Here is a 23,338-nt window from a genome sequence, read left to right on the forward strand (position 1 = left end):
TTCTCATCTTCAAGATTTACAAAAAATTAACTTTAGTGACTTTTTAAAAAGGAAGATATGCACATTATCCCAAAACTAATTTTCTATAATTAGATATAAACATTCTCAATTCAAATCATCCACAAAAAATGTTGAACGTAAAGTAAGGCTTGATGCATTTGATTCTTCAAAGGATCTTATAAAGCCATTTTGAGGTAGAAGAAAAATCTAAATAAACCACTATTTTTCTCTTCTATTGTAACTACAATTACTGATGACAGAAAGTATTACAGCTTAAGCATTTTGGTCCACTGTATTTTCCATCATCATATTAGTATTACTATAAAAGTTCTCACACTCTATTATCAGCATAATATGTTCTGCTTCCAGAATTCCCAGTAAAGCTGATTTTTTTTTTTTGATGTCCTCAAATATCTTAAGAGCTTAGGTTTGGCAAGATAGTTTAATATATAAAATGACAACATGTCTCTCTCACCATACACGTGTACAAATACACACGTATACTCCTTGCAATATTTTCCCTCTTATATAGCTAACATTTTAAATGTGCAACTTACTTAACACCTAAAAATAATTTTAAGCATGATTGTCACAAAATATTGTAGAATAGAGATGAAATGTATAAGGGTACACATAGATTGTCAACTGTTACATTGGTTACATCACATTTCTTGAGAAACAGAACTTTTCTGCTCCTGTAAACTTTTTCTCACACATTTAAAGTGAGGTTAGTGCTGACATAAAAGGGTTGCTCTCCTCACAGCTTGAATGTGTTCACTTTGCATGAGGTACAGTTTTCTCATTCACCACTCCTACTGTTCTTACTCAGCACAACTCTACATGCTAGAGCCCAGACTTCTTCATTTTTTTTTTTATCAATACTGGAATGATACCAAGTAATATTCTAAAATATCAGAGATCAAAATTGTCTTACTGCTGGAGCCCACAATTTTAATATATGCTTCATTACTTTTAACTTCTTCAGGAAAAAAGGTTATTCTGGAGATAAAAATATCTTCCTAAATACTTCCTTGCAAGACTTCTTCACACTTTTCCTCTGATACTTTGTTGTTTCATCCACTTAATTTAGCAGTAGGAAAAATCACCTTTCCTTTGGTGGTCTGCCATAACGATTTCTTATGCTTTTCGTCAGTTGCTTGATAAATACTTTGTAAATTTTCCCACAGTAGGTATGGACTGTCTTCTCCAGTTCTAGTTCTAAAGGTTCTAATAGTGAACTGACACTGTCATCTTCGAAAGAACACTAAAGGGTTGGAAAAAAAAAAACAATGATATACATAAAAATTATTATCCAAATAACTTCTTCAATCAGTTTTCACCTTTATTTACTATTTCACAAAATTACATGCTCAACAAATAACTCCTATGAATTCCACAGAACTGTTAGAGAAGGGAGAAAACAGTGATGGTTAATCTCTGGAGGAAGCAGGGAATTCCAAGCCAAAAAGATACTGATGTAAGATGACCAAATCCAACTGAAGCTGTCTGGACAAACTAGAAACCACAAAGCTGGACTCATTATCTGAAAATCTCTCTGGTAATAGTACTGGTGCTGACTAGAAGGGAATGAGGTGGAGACACAGAGCAAGGAAAAAAGCAATGTTCAATATAGCTACAGTGTGGCATTTCCAAAGAGCCCTGTCAGTATAGTACTTTGGATGCACTGGATTGATCCCAAGCCCATTGTACTGCTGGGTGGTGGTAGGACCTTTAGGAGGTAGTTTCGTGGAAGAAAGTAAGGTTATGGGGGGGGGGGCATTCTCTCTCTTTTCCCTCTTCCCCTCCCCCCTTTTTCCTTTCCTCTCCTTCTTTTGTCTTTTCCACTTCCTCTTTTTGTTTACTCACTATCATGGGGTTGAACAGCTTACTCTACTATGTGGCCCCACCATGGTTTGTATATTATTTGTTTATCTGAGACAGAAGCAGCTAGATAGAGAATGTGTGTGCCAGGGTCTCCAGCCATTGTAAAGGAACTCCAGATTGATGCACCATCTTATGCTTCGGGCTTATGTGGGTACTGGGGAATAGAACCTGGGTCCTTAGCCTTCACAGGCAAGTCTTAACTGCTAAGCCATTTCTTCAGGCCCTCTCCCCCACACCATGATTTAATGACTCACCACAGGCAGTATGGACGAGACAACTATGGACTGAAATCTGGGGGCTAAAACAAACTTTTTTTACTCATAAGCTGATTTATTTCATGTGTTATTGTAATGGAAAGGTAATCAAGGACAAACATATGTGAGAACTGCTAAGAGATTCTTACTGGTACTCAGTCTACAAAGTAAACCAGGAAACCTATCAGTTAAATGTTTTGACACCCAACAATTTCAAAATGTAATTTTTCTATAATACTCCTTTTTTACTGTAACACACACACACACACACACACACACACACACACACACACACACACACACAGAATGGTAGTTTGATTCATGTGTCCCCAATAAAGTTAGGCATTGTGAATACTAGGTTCCCAGTTCATAGAGATTTGGGAATTAACACCTGCTGCAGGCAGTGTATTGTTGGGGGTGGGCTTATGGGTGTTATAGCCAGTGTCTCCTTGCTGTTCCTGTTGTCTACCTGATGTTGGCCAGAAGTAATGTTTACCCTATGCTCATGCCATTGTTTTCCCCTGCCATCATGGAACTTCCCTTAAGAGTCTAAGACAGAATAGACCTTTTTTTCCCCAAGCTGCTCTTGGTCAGGTGATTTCTGCCAGCAATGTGAAACCTGAACCTGACTGCAACAGTAATGCTGGTACCAGGGAATGTTGTCATCTGCTGCTCGACGCCTGACTATGTAGCTTTGGCTTTTTGGAGCTGATTTTCAAGAGGAACGTGGAAGGATTTAAAACCTCAGCCTAAGAGACACCTTGCAGTGCTGTAAGTACAGCTTGATGGTCTATTCTGGTCACAGGTGCAAGACCTGAATGCAGTAAGAACTATGTACTGTGAGGTTTGGCTTATGAGGGTAAAAAGACAAAAAAAACAAACCCAGAAAAAAAAATGAGAACATGGAGTTTTGACAAGTCAGATAGCTTACAGAGATAGTTAATGGCAGAACATGGATTTGACTCCTAGAGACAAAAGATACTTCAAAGACTATCACTGGCAGGGCATGGTGGCGCATGTCTTTCATCCCAGCACTCAGGAGGCAGAGGTAGGAGGATCACTGTGACTTTGAGGCTACCCTGAGACTACATAGTGAATTCCAGGTCATCCTGGACTACAGTGAGACCCTACCTCGAAAAACAAACAAACAAAAAAACAGGGCTGGGGAAATGGCTTAGCAGTTAAGGCATTTGCCTGCGAAGCCTAAGGACCCTGGTTCGTATTCCCCAGGACCCACGTAAGCCAGATGCACAAGGAGTTGCATGTGTCTGGAGTTCGTTTGCAGTGGCTGGAGGCCCTGGCGCACCTATTCTCTCTTTCTCTCTGCCTCTCTCTCTCTCTCTCTCAAATAAATACATAAAATATTTTAAAAAAAAAAAGAAAAACAAACAAACAAAAAACCCCAGACTATCACTGAATTTCTAAATAGACCATGGGGCTAAAATTGTTCTCCTGTGAATTTGTCATTTCTGCTCATTTGTTGTTTCTGCCCTGTGAGCTCACCAAACAAGGCCTCCACAGCAATGTAAACATTACCTTATTCATTGTTATAAGAGTAAGGTGGCTGCACGCCTTTAATCCCAGCACTCGGGAGGCAGAGGTAGGAGGATTGCCATGAGTTCGAGGCACCCTGAGACTCCATAGTAAATTCCAGGTCAGCCTTTGCCCTGGTTGCTTTAAGTCTTGTATTGGTCGAGTATTTCTTTGCTATGCCCGATGCCATCTTTTGCAGTGTGAATGTTTATTCTGCGCCCTTTTCTTTCTTTTTTTTTTTTTTTTTTGTATTATGGGTCAGTTAAAAGACCTTTTAAAGGGACTGAATGCATTGCTGCTTCTTCTTCTTCTTTTTTTTTTTTTTTTTTTTAGGTAGGATCCCCCTCTGGCCCAGGCTGACCTGGAATTCACTATGTACTCTCAGGGTGGCCTCCAACTCACGGGGATCATTCTAACCTCTGCCTCCCGAGTGGTGGAATTAAAGGTGTGCGCCACCATACCTGGCTGCATTGCTTTTTACATTATGGATGGTTATCAGTTTATGGGGGCCAGAGACAGAATGTTGTGGTTTGATTCAGGTGACCGCCATCAACTTAGGTGTTCTGAATGCTAGGTTCCCAACTAATGGAAATTTGGGAATTAACACCTTCAGGAGGCAGTATATTGTTGGGGGTGGGCTTATGGGTATTATAGCCATTGTCCCCTTGCCAGTGTTTGGCTCCCATTGTCCTCCTGATGTTGGCCAGAAGTGATGTCCACCCTCTACTCATGTCATCATTTTCCCCTGCCATCATGGAGCTTCCCCTCACAAGCTGATCTTGGTCAGGTGATTTCTGCCAGCAATGCGAACCTGACTGCAAAACATACATACATACAATCATGCATGCACATCCCAAGGAATATACTTTGGAACACTGCAGAAATAAGCAAGAGGAAATAACTTTTTATCTTAATATTTTCAAGTAGGTATATTTTCAAAAACAGGTCTCAAAAATAAAACATGTTACATGAACATCTGAAGTGAGTGAAGACTAAAATCATAAAGCACATGCCCAACTTGGAATCTGAGATGCAAATGACCTAAGATTATCCTTGAAGCTGTTACCATACTGAAGGAAGTCATAGGTCCACCCTAAGAGTTTAGTCAATTTGTGAGAAGCCAGTTAATTATCTGCAAGAAAGAGGAGGAACCACTTCCGTGCTTCTTTGTAACATGGATTCTATCAGTAGAAATGTGAGGAGACCCCTACACCACAGTACCTCTTGAACTAGACATCTGTGAGCACTGACTATGGGAAACCATTACTCTAGGAAGTGAATTGTTTGAACAAACAAACACACAGACACAATAATAATAAAAATAAAATAGAGACGCTTAGCTAGGAACAATGTACTAAAGATACAATGAGCAGCAGTAACAGCACAGAGTGGTAACCACACCTAGGTGCATGCCACTGAAAAATCTTTGTACATTCCAGCCACACAATCCCAGCATAGTAGATAATGGTGTTATCTCCATTTTATAATGAAGCAACTAAAGAGAAGAAGGAGAAGTTCCCTAGTTATATACCTAGCAGCGGCTAAGCTAGGATTCAGCCCTAGCACTCATGGGACACAGCACAGCAGTGTTTCTGCACACATGTGAACAAAACATGCCCTAGCCTTCAAAGTCCTGCTGAAGAATGGAATTCAGGCTGGATAGATGGCTTAGCAGTTAAGGCACTTCCCTGAAAAGCCAAAGGAACTCTGTTTGATTCCCCAGAACCCACATAAGCCAGATGCACAAGGTGGCACACACATCTGGAGTTCGTTTGCAGTGGTTGGAAGTCTTAGTGGGCCTATTTTCTCTCTCTCTCTGTCTGTCTCTCCCTCACCCCCTCCCTCAGCCTCTTTCCCTCTCTCACATAAATAAATAACAATAAAATATTTTTGAAAAAGAATGGAATTCAGTGAACAAGGGAAAACAGAAAAGTGCTCTGCAGCAGTTACACATACACCTAACCCTGAGGTTAAAAGCTGAAGAAAGTAAACTGCATCATAACAGGTACTGTCAGGGAGCATCCCAGTTTCTACAGAAAACACACCCGAGTGACTGACAAGGCACATAGTGATTGCAGACAAAACTGCTTTGTGTTGCTTTTTGTGGTTGTTGTTGCTGTGGTGACTAAAATGCAAAATGTTCCCCAAAGTCTTGTGTGTTTGTGATTAAGCCTCATATTCAGTTGTCCACCAGTGCAGCCTTTGGGCAGTAAAGCCTTGCTGAGGAGATGTATCACTAGGAACAGGCCATGGGATTTTTATAATCCAGCCCCACTTGCACGTGCTATCAAGTTCACATTCTATTTCCTCCTTGTTGTTGTAGTGATGGGATACCATGTGTCTGATCTTGTCATGTTTTCCTCGCTATGATGAAACTTCTTAAGCCCTTTCTGGGGCTGGTGAGATGGCTTAGTGGTTAAGGTGCTTGCCTGTGAAGCCTAAGGACCCAGGTTAGATTCCCCAGTACCTACGTATGCCAAATGCACAAGGTAGTGCATGTGCCTGGAGTCTGCAGTGGCTGGAAGCCCTGGTACATCCATTCTTTCTCTTTCTTACAAATAAATAAATAAAAAAAAATGCTTTTGTAAACAGTTAAGAAATAAGCCTGTTCTTCCCATAAGCTACTTTTGGTCAGTGTTTGTCCCAGCAATAAGAAGGCAACTACTACCTTGCTTTGTTTGTTCTTACTAAACAATCATAAGAAACTGAAAATACTGTAAAGGCATTTAAACATCAGGGCAAGTCCATCAGTAGACACTACCTCTACTATATCTTCCAAGGCCCAGGAGAAATTTAAGCAGCAGCAGCGACATGGATATTGCTCTTAAAACCAGTTTCAGGGTGATGGCAACAGACATGATGATCAATAAAAACCTATCAAAGCAGAAATCCAGAGGCTACAGAGAACTCAACACTAAATCAGACTGCTAACAGGTTTGTTATGGTTCAGGGAACATTGTGGAAGAGGAGGTGGAAAGATTTTAAGAGCCATGAAGTAGGTAGGCATTCCCTGAGACACAGTCCCCCACCCTCACCCCACAGGGACCAACTGTGGCCTTCATTACCACAGTGAATACCATAACCCCACTGAGGGACCCCAGGTTAATGGGAGCAGGGCTGAGGGTATCAGGGGGTATACCTTGTTACAATATGTATATAATTAAAAAAAAAAAAAGAAAGAAAGAAAAAGGGGGGATAAAAAAGAAGAAAAAAAGAGCAGGGCAAGTTGCTGAAAACTATTGATTCCAAGGATATGAGGCAGTTGAAATTCACTTCATTTGTTTCTATGTGATTTAAATCTCAGTGTTTGTGGTTTTCTTTTCCTTCACTAAGAAAAAGAAAACCTTTTAATAGGTATTTTCTGAAATAAAAATAGTATCACAAATTAGACCTCATTTGGTCTAATTATCAGAAAATTTACCTATATGAATTTGGCCTAACGGCACTACCTTCTGCCACTCACACAATCTGCAGGGCTGTACAGCACACACCTGCATCTCAGTGTCTCTTCCTTGGAGGCTCTGAGTGCCCTTACCTGACAGCAGGCCTCGCTCTGGTCCACTGTGCCCGCCCCACCTTTATCTGCCCATCTAGGCCTGGTACTCATCACCCTGACAATTGTACCACATGCCATCTCCTCTGAGAAACCATTCCCAACAGTACTCAGTACGCACATTTTTAGGAATGTCAGGCTTTATATGTAGGACTATTAGCTAAAGAGGAGTAAATGAATTGTGAGGCTATGATGATCACAAATAGGCAATATGAGGCATTTGCAAAGAACATACATGGCAAAATGACAGTTTAAAATCCAACAAATCCTTAGTACAAGGAGGTACTAGGTAAGGAAAACATTGAGGACTCCTCTGTAGAGATGGTTATGCAAATATAAGCAGGGTGTGAAGTATATCCAAGGTAATACAAAAACACTAAGGACATAATTCAGAATGAAACATGCAGAACAGAAAATACCTTACACAGCCATAAAATGTTTTGTTCCCACGCTAAATTTGCAAACTTAAACATAATACTTTATTTACTAAACACCTACTACTTAACTACTATGTAACTGTCAAAGTGATGATGTGCAGCAAACACAGTATTCACATTTTAGAGATGGTTCACATCCTCTGTAATTCATACTGTTCACTGCAGTCCACGATTATGACTAAGCTTCTATTTGAAGTTTGCAATGAAACCCTTGTCTGAATACCATTGTTTTAAAAATTAAGGAAAGCTAAAACAAGAATATCATAAATGACTAATTAATTTCATTAGGTTGAAAAATGGATATATAAAAGCTGTAGTTAACAGAGACCCAAAACAGGAAATAAATCATTCATTCAAATTTGAAATCATTTAAAAATTGGAATACTTTAAATAACAAATGAAACTAATCAACTTAAAACTATTCCTCAGATTTTAAAAAGTATATTATACAAAAGGTATGTTATATGTCAACAGGGGGAAAATAAAATGAAAGTAGAGACTGAATTCTTTAATAACAGATTTTTATCAACTGCTCAAAGGAAACAAAAGATTGCATTTCTATAGGAATGTATCTTTTTGATCCTGTAAATTCTCATGACCCTAACAATACATTTCTTCATTTTTATCACCTACTGACAACCTATAATAAAGCACTATTAAGACAGTATTAATTTCTGAAGGTATAAAATATCTGCTATGTTAAAAAGAAAATCAAGACAAAACTTTGCAGTTCAGTGAATGTAACATGGTAAATTATTTAGTAATTTTATCTACAAAGGTCATAGCACAAAAACTATAGCCTACTATGTATTAGCAGTTTGTCCACTACTGAATTAAAGAAATCAGGGATAGCCCAATGTCCTACCAAGATGGACTATTGCACCAAAATGGCACACCATCCATCTTCATTGTCACTCAATGCCTGGCCTCTCCAGGGACCCTGTCACAGCCTCTGAACCCTATTCTCAGGAAGGTCTCAGCCCAGACTAGCACACCCATGGGACAAACTTTCCTCTTTCTCTACAGCCCGTATCAAATTCTTCTTCAGTGATGCTTCTCTGACCCTTCAGGGCAAAGCTGCTCAGTTTCTCAGCTCAAGCATGCTGTCACAAATGGCTGTCTTTTTACCCTTCGTGCCACCAGTGATGCTATAACCACACGTTTTCAGTCACCAGCAAACAATAAAACCCAGCAAACAGGGATCATTAGTATTTCTTCTCACCCTAACACTGAGGCAAAACACTAATTTTTAACTTATTTTTTGTTTAATAAAAGAGAGGGAGGGAGGGAGGGAGTAAGAACTGGTGTACCAAGGCCTGAGCCACTGCAGACAAGCTCCAGATGCACATGCGCCACCTATGCGCATGTGTCACCTTGTGCTCACGGCTTATGTCGGGTCTAGGGAGTAAATCCTGGGTCCTTAGGCTTGGCAGACAAGTGTCTTAACCACTAAGCCATCTCTCCAGCCCCAAGGTAATGCTTCTAATGATCACGCTGCGTTAACAGTCATGAAGCAGTCTAGCAAAACATCTAGTGTATCTACATGAGAACTGAATGCTCACAACTATTTCTCCCTGAGCAGCAGTGAATGAGCCCACATGAACAGTGTCAGAGCTCATTGACACACTGTACTTAACCAAGTTATCATCCCTAACATGTTCAGAGACCACATTCACACATGCAACAAGGTATATGAAATGTAATGATCTCCCACTACCAATCCACCTTACATAAAATGATACTACAAAAATAAAAGGAAAAAAAAAACAAGTGTCTGGGGTTAGAGTAGGGAAGGGGCGACATAGTTTTGTTTCTAAAAATATAATTTCCCAAAATTATAAAGCAAATAAAAGGAAAGCTCTCATAGTCAGGTAAGGTGGGTACCTATAATCACAGCAATGTGGAGGAGACACCAAGTTTGAAGCCAGCCTGGGATACATATAGACACCTCCCCCCTCCCAAGTCTCAAAATAAAAGGAACTTTATGTGGGCAATGTCTCAATGACTTCATTTCTTTAAAAACAAAAACCTACTATCTCTCCCTATCATTCCATTTGCCACTTAAAAATTTCAATGTGCATCTTGAAAGCAATGAATCACATGTAACCAATCCACAACAACCAACAAAATGTCCTTAGTCTTGAAAGCTCATGTATGAGATGAACTACCAAGACCCAAATGAACTACTTGTGGGAAAATAAACACAAATAGCTAAGCAACCATCAAAAAACAAAACAACAATAAAAAAAAAAACCCTAAGAGTCAAAGTCTGGAAATCAAACTACCAAGTAAATGGAAACTGTGAACTAGCTAGCATTGCAGTTCTCCTATCTGCTAAGAGATAAGAGAGGCTTCACACCAGACTTTCAGAAGAGGTCAAGGTGCAGGGGCCTATAATAAAGGGAACAATTTCCAAGAGGAGATAGCTATTGTAAATATTTATGCACTAAATTTTGGGGCATCTTATTTCATAACACAAACACTAAAGCACACACAAGATGATATCAGCCCTGGCACAGTAACAGTGGAAGTTTCAATACCCTACTCTCATTTCCATGAAGATTTACAAAGGAATGCTGTATTTTCTGAGCTTAATATTAATTAATTAATTAATTAACTGTGGTTAATAATGTCCTTAGTCTTATATTAAATCACACTGCAACACTTAGGGGTAAACAGAATAATGTGCACAACTTACCAGAAAATGGTTCAGAAAGATACAACATACAGCAAGAGAACTTCCAACAAAGCAAATGGCTGAAATGTTTATGCTGGTAGACCTACTTCAGCCTGAAAACTTTTTATAAGATTGTTAAATTTTTTCAAGTGAAAAAATAAATTTTTAAAGGTACCCTTACATTTCTCAGTGCTTCATAAACGGCTCTAAATGCAGGCTGCTTGTCATCATGATAAACACCTCTGTTACCATGGAGAATGAAGATGCCCTCCTCTTCTGCTTCTCGGCAGTTGCTTCCATATATACAATGGTCTGGCCGATAATTCCATTGGCATGGAAAAACAAAAAGGCTTTCTACATGAAGAAAAACCAACATTCAACAAACAATAAAATATACATCCCCCAATCCTATAGCACTAATGTTTTGCCAAAATTTTAGTTCAAAAATATGTCTTGGTGGAAATGATGCTTGGCATTTTGACTTCTCCCAACCAAATCAATATTCAAAAGTCTCATGCTGCCTCAGATATAATAGTGAAAGCCATTAATATAAGTAAAAATCAAAGAAATGTGTTTCCTGCCCACCCGCAGTACTGGACGGAGATCAAACCTATGGCATCACACATGATGGGCAAGCACTCTGCCCAGGAGCTACATCCCCAAATCTATCATTTCTTGCTTTTGGCTAATTCTATGACTCATTTCATAAATGCAAAGAGCCGGGCGTGGTGGCACACGACTTTAATCCCAGCACTTGGGAGGCAGAGGTAGGAGGACTGCCATGAGTTCAAGGACACCCTGAGACTACAGAGTTAATATCAGGTCAGCCTGGACAGAGTGAGACCCTACCTCGAAAAACAAACACACAAACAAACATATATGCAAAGAATGAAAGAATTTAAGTGATTACCTGGATTGTGAAAAAACATGATGTTTAACAGATCTTGATCACCCCACGTGATGTTCAGCTTGTATTTTTTAAGCAGGGGTATAAGAATGTCTCCCCACCGCAGTCGCACAGTCGTCATATCATTCTGTGGTAAAAGCATTAGAGTCAGAATTCCATGACTATACAGCAGCATGCCAGCTCCCCATTCTTCTCTCAGTAAGCATTAGAGAGTCACAAGGAGAAATGAAAACTGTTACGAAACCAAGTGCCACTTATAACCCTAAATGTGAAGAGGACTGTCCAGTAGAACAGAAGGTAGCAAAAAAATATCTATCTTGGTGATCTACCTAATATAAGGGGACATCTGTTCACACTTCCCCAGGAAGTCACAAAACACCCAGTTTTTCAGAAGCCCACAGGAGGCCTTGGAACTTATATATCACAGACATAAACAAATTAATACAGTTCTGCTTCTTTGCCCCTCTATAACTTACCAACCTGCTTTTATCAAGTTTTTTTCCCCCTTTTCATTTTGAAATAGGTTCTCATGAAGCCTAAACAGGCCTTGAACTTGCTGGGCTTGCCCCTCTCTGTCTCTGCCTACCAAGTATTGGAAAATAATATTGTCTTTTATGTTTAACTTTAGTTATATTTATTTTTTGCTTGATTTCTAATTTCTAGTGACTTGAATATTTCAGATATTATTCATTTATTTATTTGAGAGACAAAGAGAAGGAAAGAGAAAGATAATGGGCATCAGAGCCTCTTGCTGCCACAAACAAATTCCAGATGCATGTGTCACTTACTGGCTTACTTTGCAAGCAACTGCCTTTAACTGTGGAAGCATCTCCCCAGCATAGTTAAGTTTAGTTCGCAATTCTGAGGACTGAGAAAAGGCAATTCTAATTTTAACAAACCTATAGCCAAGATGTGAATGCATTATTACAATCAATTAGCTTCATGCTTAGAAATATATATACTTTTGAAAATGTATCATTGGGCTTGAGAGATAGCTCAGTGGCTAAGGACACTTGTTTGCAAAGCCTGACAGCCCAGGGTTCGATTCCCCAGTACCCACGTAAAGCCAGACACATAAAGTAGCACATGCATCTGGAGTTTGTTTGCAGTGGCAAGAGGCCCTGGCAGCTAGCTGGTGTGCCCATTCTCTCCCTCTCTCCACTTACAAATAAGTAAACAAAAATGTTCATTTTATTATATATTTTGTTATATAAGTTACCTATTTTACCACAATGAAAGTCCTCTGTCATAAAGAGGTTTTAATTATGTGAAAGACAATGTGTTCTTCTCATACAAAGCATTCTCTTCCATAGAGCTTTTCAATAATCCATTTATGGCCTGATTTCTAAAACATTCATCAGACTGCTCTTTGCTGATAATGAGCTACTGAGGTGCACCCTAGATTATGCTAAATATCCTAATACAAACTGTACAAAGACAAATCTTGCCCTCACTAGGTAGAAAAGCAAGACAAAACATCATTTACAAAACAATGTGTTGTGGGACACAAAGAGCATACAGAAAACACAGGGAACAGAAGCCCCAAGAGCCTACATGTGCACACACTATACAATACAGTATACCACATCATATATACTACAGAAAACACACATGTGAAAAAACAACTTCCATAGTTATTTTAAAAAGAAGAAAGAACTGGGTGTGATAATACACACCTGTAATTCCAGCACTTGGGAAGCTGAGGCAGGAAGCCACAGGGCTACATAATACCACAGAGAGACCCTGTCTCCAAAAACAAAAAGATTCAGCAACACAAATATTTGGATCAAGTCACAAGTGCTTATTAACAGCTCAGCCAATGTGGTATCACTGTCTATCAGTCTGTTATACAAAGAAAAAAAAAAAGGCAGAACTATTACATTTTATAACCTTTTACTAGGTTACTATAATGCATTAGTTGGATCTAAACAGGCATGAATGGGTGGACTGGATAATAAATAAAGATATTCAATACTGCTTTTTTAATGAATGTGTAATCTTGAAGCTTTTCAAGTGATAGCAATCCTAGGAAAACATTCATGGATCTGTATGGAACAACCTGGAAAGTGACAAGTAATTCAGTAATATGGCTATACATCTAAAATTTAAGATCTGTGCCAGAAGATGTAGAATAGGAGGAAAACAGAACAATGATTGCTACAGATATAGACAGCTATCAAGAAAATATGCATGAGAAACCACATCAAAAAATCAGTAAATTTGAGGCTGGAGAGATGGCTCAATAGTTAAAGGGCCTTGCTTGCAAGCCTGCTGGTTTGGGTTCAATTCCCCAGTATCTACATAAAGCCAGATGCACAAAGTGGCATATGTATCTGGAGTTCCATTTGCAGCAGCAAGAGGCCCTGGTAGGCCCATTCTCATTCATCTCTCTCAAATATATAAAAATTGTTTTTTAAAAATCAGTAAATGTAAGCGTGGTGGCGCATGTCTTTAATCCCAGCACTTGGGATGCAGAGGTGGGAGGATCACTGTGAGTTCAAGGCCACCCTGAGACTACACAGGAAATTCCATGTCAGCATGGACTAGAGTGAAACCCTACCTTGAAAAACAAAGCAAAACAAAATCAGTAAATTTTATGGAATCTTCTCAGTAATCATAAATGCAATATGAGAATGACATGAAGGCAATGTGTTCTTCCAGGGCAAGAATAGCTATTTGTAACACATATAGTGAGTTTAAAGTAAATCCCACCTACTCAGTTTATATACAATTGATCTGCTCACCTTTTTCTTTATAAAAGCATCAATGAACAGAAAAAAAAAATTTGAAAGTTTCAAAATGATTTCATTGCCCTTATCTACATCTCTCACTGGCTTAAGACAAGCCAGAAGCAAACAGCAATGAGGAGAGGAAGAAACTACTCAAGTATTTAAGAATGGCATCTAAGTAAAAGTTAAAAACAGGAAGTATGAACCATCTTGCTGTATTTTAATTCTTTAAAATCCAATTGTGCTACATTATCTCTACAGTGCTTGCAACACTCATAATTCTAAAATTTCAAATGCATTTATTAAGAAGTCCAAATATTTCTTAGTAGACAATCTTATAGCACCATCTTCTGGTACAATATCACCAAGCATCATCTATGAGGAAGAAAGTAGCAATTATGTTATTATTCTGGTTTCACACAATACATGGCCCATGACATTTTTAAAACAAACTAAAGAAAGACTTTCTTAGTTAAACAAGAGTAGAGATCAACCTAGCACCAGTCCCATTAATGTATTCAATTCTGGGACACAAAACTGAACTAAAATCAAGATTTTGTAAAGGTTCAGAATATGGAAAGCTAAAAACCAAAATTGATCTCCAACACACTGTAAGCATGACAGGAACAGACTTGTAAGACTGAGAAATACTAATCAGTGGTGGTGATGGCTGTTATCAGGACTACTGCCCATACCAAAGAAAAGAAAAACTCTGTGAGAGGAATATTTTAATAGGCACGTAGAAGGGAGAAATATGCACCTGCAAGCATGCATAGAGACTTGTGACAGCCTTAGTTTACTGTCCCTAAGTAGGTAAAAAAGGACAGTTTCAGGAAGTGTGAAGGGTGGTGTTCACTCAGAAATCAATTTTTACCTGCCATTTAAAATCATGCTCTATATCACATATTTAAAATACCTTCCTTTTGAACTCTCTTAGAATTATATATACTATCTCCACTACCAGTTGTAAGAACGAACCCTTCCTAGAAAGCTAAACTGCTGGCCAGGGGTTAGGCACATTGAAGCTAAACATAAGCCCGCTTGACTACAGACCCTGCAAACTACAATGATTTATAATTTTACCACATCCAGCCACATGGAGCTGATAAGCAGTAGAATATGGTGCCATAGTAGAATCACATAATCAGTGAATTAGTCTATTTACTGACCTCACAAATTTAAAGATTAGAAACATGCAATTTTTTTAAAAGATAACTTTTAGTATAACACTGTAACAGACAACAATTATGTGTAAGCCACTGTTTTAACTCTCTTAATCCTCAGGTTTTATGTTATCATTCCATTTTACAGATGAGAAAAGCCCCAAGATAGCCAAATCTTACCCCAAGGTCACTAAATTGCTAAGTAATATACCAAGATTTGAACCAGTAAATAGGTGCAAAGCCCATGCTGCTAAACATAACTGTGCCCCAATACAAGTTACTATATTCAAGAACTCACTGTACAGATATCCAAGTATAAAATAATAACAGCTTCTTACAACGATAGCCTAAGAAAGTGACGGTCAGTACTAGGAACATTGTTACTTTACTTCACTATGAGTAACGCCATCTGGTGGGACCTACATAATGGTATGAGCACACTTGTCTCCAAGTACTCTATATGAACCAGTAACATCTGAATAGTTGTTTTTCAAGACAGGATCTCATTGCTGCCCAAGCTAACCTGGAAACTCATTCTGTAGTCCTAAGCTGGCCTCAAACTCACAATGATCCTCCTGCCTCTGTTTCCTAAGAGCTGGAATTAAAGGCATGTGCTATCACACCCAACTTAGTATAGCTTTTAATAAAGAAAACTATATTGGAAAGTAAACAATTTCAGGAGAAAAAGTGAATCCATTAGCCAATTACTTACCTTGAAATACTTCCTTCTCATTCGTGTCATGTTCATCAACATAACTCCGGAGTTCACTCCTGTTTCTCCGTAGTATGGATGTCTGGCAAAGCGGTTATACCATCCTATTCGAGGCTCCTCATGTTCTGGAGCCATTGCAGCAACTTGTGTGGAGTTAAATTTCTTTAGTAATGACCAAATATCATCAACAGGTCGTAAGAAAAGAATATCAGTGTCGACATACAACAATGAGTCAACTTCTTTCAGGATCAACTATGGGGAGAGATATTAGAATTATTAGCTATAATTTTATTTAATGCTATAATTCTATTTAATAAGAACAGAGTTATAGAAATTATACCTAGGAGATAAGCTAATTCATATTGACTTTAAGGTAATTTTTTTCTAAATCTGTCATTTTAAAAACATATAAAAAGGTACCATGATATGATGGAGAATGGAATTTCAAAGGGGAAAGTGTGGGGGGGGGGGGGAGGGAATTACCATGGGATTTTTTTTATAATCATGGAAAATGCTAATAAAAATTTTTAAAAAAAAAGGTACCACGCAAGTAAAGTCTTGCATCAACTTTTAGAGAAAAGCCAGAAGAACCTAAAAGCAGACCTCAACATTAACAATAAGCAGAAAAGCATGATCATCAAAGGTCAGAGAGGAAAGTAACACTATAACACAGAAAGAGGCTGCATGTGTTGAACCCTAATTTCTTTAGGTAAAACAGATATAAACTAAAGCAAATTAGGATTTCCTGAGCTTGTCCCTCAGCCAGTAACATGGGCTCTTTTCCATCCTTAGTATCAACTAGTAAGCAAGTAGACTAAGCCACAGCAACAAACCAGAATCCAGGTCATCAGCTCCAGAATACATGGCCTCATTTCTACCCCGCCCCAACAAATCAATGACAAAGTGTACTGAACAATGATGGAGATAAGATGTACCTTCCACAGAGACTTTTCAAGGATAACTTTTTTTAAAAAAATTACTTATTTGAGAGAGAAAGAGGCAGAGAGAGAATGGACATGCCAGGGCCTCCAGCCACGGCAGACGAATTCCTGGTGCATGCACCATCTTGTGCATCTGGCTTACATGGGTCCTGGGGAATTGAACTGAGGTCCCTTGGCTTTGCAGGCAAATGCCTTACTGCTAAACCATCTCTCCAACCCAATGATAACTTTTCATTGTGCTTACCAACTTGAAAATATGACTCTTGCAAGTTTGAAATTTACTATCTTTATTGGAAATATTTAATGATTATGATAGCCTAAACATTTTTAGTTAAAAATATAACCAAGGCTGAGTGTAGTGATGCATGCCCTTACCCAGCACTGGGGAGGCAGAGGTAGGAGGATCGCCGTGAGTTCGAGGTTACCCTGGGACTACAGAGTAAATTCCAGGTCAGTCTGAGCTAGAGTGAGACCCTACCCCAAATAAATAAATAAATAAATAAATAAATAAATAAATAAATAAATAAGTAAGTAAGTAAATAAATAAATATATATATATGTATATGTATATATATATGTATATGTATATATATATACATACATACATACACACACACACACACACCAGATTGGTCTAGAGAGATGGTTCAGTGGTCAAGGCACTTGTGTGCAAAGCCAAACAGCCCGAGTTTGATTCCCCAGTACCCATGTAAAACCAGGTGCACAAAATGGCACATGCATCTGGAGTTCATTTGCAGTGGCTGAAGGTCCTGACATACCTATTCTTTCTCAGTCTCTACTCTCTTCTTACAAGTAGTTTTATCTATTTTTACATTTTTTATGATTGAGAGAAAGAAAGGCAGAGAGAGAAGGGGGAGGAAGAGAGAGAAAACAGGCATGCCAGGACCTCCAACCACTGTAAGTGAACTCTAGACACATGTGCCACCTTGTGCAACTGGCTTACACAGATCCTGGGGAATTGAACCCAAATCCTTTGGCTTTGCAGGCAAGTGACTTAACCACTAAGCTATCTCTGCAGCCTTGTTTTTTTCTTAAGTTTTATTCTTTTTAATATTTTTCTGTATTTGAGAATAAGAAATAGGCAGAGAGAGCGAGAGAGAAGTAAACATATATACATATATGTCTCCAGAACAAAAGTTTGGTCCTCACTCTGCTACTTTGTCAAGTGTTTACCTTGTCCTAAGCTGAAGCAAAGCCATTGCCTCATGAAGCATCTTGGAGGCTAAAATCCCCTCATGTCTCACTCCCTTAGAGACTACTGGCGCTTTACAGTAGCAGGTAGAGAAAAACATCTGCTGGACTGTGGAGCTTGAAGGAGGGTTTCCTTGCTCACAGACCTTAGTGAAAAAAAGATGACCATGTCATGAATATCTCTTTTGTCAGGGAGAAGAGAGGTGAGGATGTCTGGTTTAGAGAATCTTGCTACGTAACCCATTGTACTTGAACTCCCTGCAATCCTAAATAGTGCTGGAATTACAGGCTTGAGTCACCATACCTCAATGAAGAATTGTTTTAGAATCAATATTCTGCTTCTGTGCCATAGTACAACACCTATTTACAGATGGACACCTTCTTGGCAGACCAGGAAGATACTGCATAAAGCCTCAATTCAAAGTCAGGGTCTAGGCACAAGCCTGCAATCCCAGTTACTCAGGAAGCAGGGGAATCATGAGTTCAAGGTGAAGCTAAGCTATTTAGGGAAAACTTACCACAAAACAAAATGCAAAAAGGGGGCTGGAAATATTGGTTAGTGGTATGTTACTTGCCTAGCATATATACGTGAAGCCGTGGGTTTAATTCCTAGCATTGCCACACACATGTGTGTACATGTGCACATGCCTAAACGTATTTTAAAAACTTCAAATTCTGGGCAGGAGAGATGGCTTAGCATTTAAGCGCTTGCCTGTGAAGCCTAAGGACCCTGGTTCGAGGCTCAATTCCCCAGAACCCACATTAGCCAGATGCAGAAGGGGGCACACGTGTCTGGAATTCATTTGCAGTGGCTGGAGGCCCTGACATGCCCATTCTCTCTCTCTCTCTCTCTCTCTCTCCCTCTTTCTCTCTGTCTGTTGCTCTCACATGCCTTGAGTTTTTAAACTGTATTCAGTTATCATTTAGGTGACTGGCATAAGACAAATTTAATGATACAACCCATCTGATTTATCACACTACACATGTCATCTGCAACTGAAGGTCCAGTCACTGCCTCCCAACTGTACTTAGGCTAGCAGCAAGTTTGGTTCCACCAAACCTTTTCAGGCTTAAACAGTTCCTTACAATTGCAAACAAGAAATGGTATTTTACCAGAATTTACTACAAACTTCTCCCTCCAAGTCCTTACTGGGGTCAGTTCTCCCATATGTTAAATCCCATGCCTCAAATTTTTATTTTTTAAAGTATTTATTTACAGAGAAAAATAATGAGAATAGGTGCACCAGGGCCTCCAGCCTCTGCAAACGGACTCCAGATGCATGCACTATTCTGTGCATCTGGCTTTACAAGCGTACTGGGAAATCAAACCTGGGTTGTTAAGATTTGCAGGCAGGTATCTTAAATCTCTCCAGTGTTTTTGTTTGTTTGTTTTTTGAGACAGGTTCTTCCACTAAACTTAGAACTCATCAATTTGGCTAGATAAGCTAGTGAGCAAGCTCTGGGGATTCTCCTATCTCCACCTCTTCAGTGCTGTATTACATGCACATGCCACCACACCAGGCATTTTATGTGGGTGCTAGAGTTCTGAACTCAGGTCCTCATGCTTGAGTGGCAAGCTCTTTACTGACTGAGCCATCTCCTAGCCCTCCAAATACTTCATTTTTAGCCAGATCTTTATTATAATTCTAACTTGGGTCTATGGGATTCTTCCCACTGCTCAAAACAAAAACAATTTATGTATATGTGTCTTTGTTTAACTATATTTACATGTACTTATTCAGACACATCTGTATAAATTTCCAAATTTCAAAAAAGGAGAGATGGCTTAGCGGGTAGGTGCTTGCCTGCAAAGCCTAAAGACCAGGTACAATTCCCCAGTACCCACATAAAGCCAAATGCACATCTGATGCATGCATCTGGAGTTCATTTGCATATGCTAAAGGCCCTAGCATGCCTGTGCTCACTTGCTTGTTCTCTGTTTGCAAATAAACAAATAAAAAATTTTAAATCATGTGTGTGTGTGTGTGTGTGTGAGAGAGAGAGACAGAGAGCGGGGAGGAAGGGAGAAAGGGAGGACACTTGGAGGAAAAACTTACTGGCAAGAATAACCTCTGGGAAGCACATGGCTTAAATAGTTTCTTCCACTCCACTGCACTGTCACTTGGAAAGGTAATGGGGTACAATGTATAGTTAAATCCTTGCACAAACGACCAGCTGTCAAGCTGAAAAATAAATAATGAAAATTAAAATCTAGTTTTCGATTATTTTCAATTTTCTCTGTAACAGCATAAATAATCACAAAATTATACAAATAAAATTAAAATCATACATTTTGTATTGCAGCTAAAAAATTCTTTTCCGCCATTTTCTTTGTTTCATTCAAAATTTAAAAATCTGTCAGGTTGGCCAGGCATGGTGGCGCACACCTTTAAATCCAGCACTCAGGAGGCAGAGGTAGGAGGTTCGCCGTTGAGTTCGAGGCCACCCCGAACCTACATTGAATTCCAGGTCAGCCTGGGCCAGAGTGAGACCCTACCTCAAAAAACAAAAAAACAAAAACAAAAACAAAAAAAAGTATCTGTCAGGTTAAGAATAAAAAGAGAGCTAGGTGTGGTGGCTCACGCCTTTAATCCCAGAACTTGGGAGAGAGGGAGGAGGATCGCCATGAATTCGAGGCCACCCTGAGACTACATAGTGAATTCCAGGTCAGCCTGAGCTAGAGTAAGACCCTACCTTGAAAAACCAAAATAAATAAATAAATAAAAATAAAAAGAGGGCTGGAGGGATGGCATAATGGTTAAGGCATTTGCCTGCAAAGCCAAGACCCAGGTTCTATTCCTAGGACCCTATTAGCCAGATGCACAAGGGGTTGCATGTGTCTGGAGTTCATTTGCAGTGGCTAGAGGCCCTGGCATGCACAATCTCTCCTCCCCTTTCTCTGTCAAATAAGCAAATAAAATATTTTTTAAAAAGATAAAAAAAAAAGCTAAATTCAAAACAGCTTTATAAGCATTTACCTCCTTTAATTTCACCTGTGTTGATTTTTTCAATCTCTACAGTAATTAAAATCAGGAAAATTAAGGATAATGGGCTTACTTGATAGAGTGCTTGCTTCAAAAGCACAAGGACTTGAGTTCAATCCCTAAAACTCACCTAAAAATGCCAGGTGAGAAACATACATATTTAATCCCAGTGCTGGGAAGGCAGAGATAGGAAAATTCCTATGGTGAATACAACTGGACAGCCAGTCTATTTTAATAAGGAAGCTCCAGGCCATAGAGAGAGACCTTGTCTCGAAAAATAATAGACAGTGTTCCTGAGGAACTCTACCCAAGGATGCACAGGTTTGTACCTGTGCCCATACATTGAGATCTGCATGCAGTGCACACACAAGCATAAAAATATCAGAAAAGTTAAGCACTAATTTTATTACCATAATATATATGATACAGGGCTGGAGATATGGCTTAGCGGTTGCAGCACTTTCCAGCAAAGCCAAAGGACCCAGATTTGATTCCCCAGTAACCACATAAAGCCAGATGCACAAGATGGTACATGTGTCTGGAGTTTGTAGTGGCTATAAGCCCTGACCTCTCTTCTCCCCTTCTCTTAAATAAAATATTTAAATAAAAATAAATACATATGATAAAATAATGTATACATTAAGTTAGGCTAGTATTATATGAGTTTGATCCACTTATATAGTTTAATGTGCATTCTGATAAATCTACACCCAAATGCCAGTTGGTGTGCATATGTGAGTATAGGCATGCACATGCCACTGCACATATGTGGAGGTCAGAGGACAGCCTTGAATGCCAGCCCTCACCTTCTACCTTGAGGCAGGGTCTCATGTTGCTTGCTGTTATCTACACCAGGCTAGGTGGCACTCAAATGTCCCAGAATTCTCTTCTCTCTGCCTCCCACCTTGCAGCAGGAACACTGGGATTACAGCCCTCATTGCTACTGTATCCTGTATACTGTATACAGGTGCTGGGGATCTGCATGCAGGCCCTCACACATGCATGTCAAGTGCTTTATCCACTGAGCCATCTCCTCGGTCTCCAATGCTACATTAAAACAATCATACAGGAAAACCAAAGCATACTATGATGAGCACAACTCATCAACATCGTGAGCTTCGAGGCACTGAGCTGATCCAAACTCAGTTAAGTATGATTCTTACTGCTTCAGCAGAATTGTTTTCTGATGAGTTTATTCTGCTGTTGCTTTGTAAGATAAGGAATGGCTACACTACCCAGGTTTGTTTCAAACTCCTAGAGCTCCTGCCAGCTAACTAGGTGACAAGCACATACTACTAAGTCTAGCATTCAAATTGTTGGCTCATATTACTTAAAAAGTATAGAGCAATCTACAGGAGGAAAAAAAAAAATCAAGTTCATATAACAGGCTAAAGATGATCGTAGTTTTGGAGATACAATTGGATTTATGTAATTTTGAACATATTAGTATCTTTCAACACAGTTTAAGGGACTACCTTTGTTGCAACACTATGCTTTGATATCTGTATTAATTCTCTGAAAAAACTAGTAATTTCATTTTCCTTCCCAACTTATAAATCAATTCAAGATCTTTTCATACCAACTTCAAAATGACATATTTGGCATTTCTCATTGAACATTGTAATATTTGTTTTTGTGACTAAGAGCATGCTCTACCAAATATTTGATATTCTTTCATCAGCAACAAAAAGAATTATTTTCAACACTAATTATTGTAGTCAAACATCTATTATATTAGATATATTTTATATATATATAAATAATATTAAACATATATTATAGAGCACAGTGTAGATCTGTAATTGTCATACTCAGGAGACTGAGGAAACAGGATCACCAGGTCTTCAAGGACAGCATGGGATATACATTGAGACCCTGTCTTAAAAAAATAAACAAGATAGGAGAGAGCTGCAGAGATGGCTTAGTGGTTAAGGTATTTGCCTATGAAGCCAAAGGACCCAGGTTCAATTTCCCAGAACTCAAGTAAGCCAGATGCATAAGGTGGCACATGCATCTAGAGTTTGCTGCAACAGCTGGAGGCCTTGACATGTCCATTCTCTCTATCTGCCTCTTTCTCACTCTCAAATAAATATTAAAAAAACAAACTATATGTACATATATATATGCACATATCTGTTTACACAGTACAGAGGCTATACTTAACATGAAAAAGTATGTTTTACCTTCTATAAAAAAAATTATTTATTTGCAAGCAAAGAGAGAAAGAAAGCAAATGGACAGGCCAGGTCCTCCTCCCACTGCAAACTAACTCCAGATGCATGTGTTTGTGCACCTGTACTAAGGAAAAGAACTAAATTCACCAGGCTTTGCAACAAAGCACCTGTTATGGGT

At 39.0% G+C, this 23,338-nt stretch overlaps 1 protein-coding gene across 2 annotated transcripts in view; it reads right to left on the reverse strand.

Annotated features, from left to right (window-relative positions):
• Positions 1-341: 341 nt before the first annotated feature.
• Gxylt1 (glucoside xylosyltransferase 1) overlaps positions 342-23,338 on the reverse strand; it is a 62,952-nt gene continuing 39,955 nt past the window's right edge. For both annotated transcript variants that reach the window (XM_045152077.1, XM_045152078.1), the window contains 5 exons: positions 20,060-20,185; positions 15,850-16,101; positions 11,249-11,372; positions 10,520-10,692; positions 342-1,264 (listed from right to left, as the gene is read on the reverse strand). In XM_045152077.1, coding sequence (XP_045008012.1) covers positions 1,103-1,264; positions 10,520-10,692; positions 11,249-11,372; positions 15,850-16,101; positions 20,060-20,185 — 837 coding nt within the window. In that variant the 3' untranslated portion in view covers positions 342-1,102. The remainder of the gene's footprint in view (positions 1,265-10,519; positions 10,693-11,248; positions 11,373-15,849; positions 16,102-20,059; positions 20,186-23,338) is intronic.

This window comes from Jaculus jaculus, chromosome 6 (assembly GCF_020740685.1).
Source record: "Jaculus jaculus isolate mJacJac1 chromosome 6, mJacJac1.mat.Y.cur, whole genome shotgun sequence".
Lineage (NCBI taxonomy): Eukaryota > Metazoa > Chordata > Mammalia > Rodentia > Dipodidae > Jaculus > Jaculus jaculus.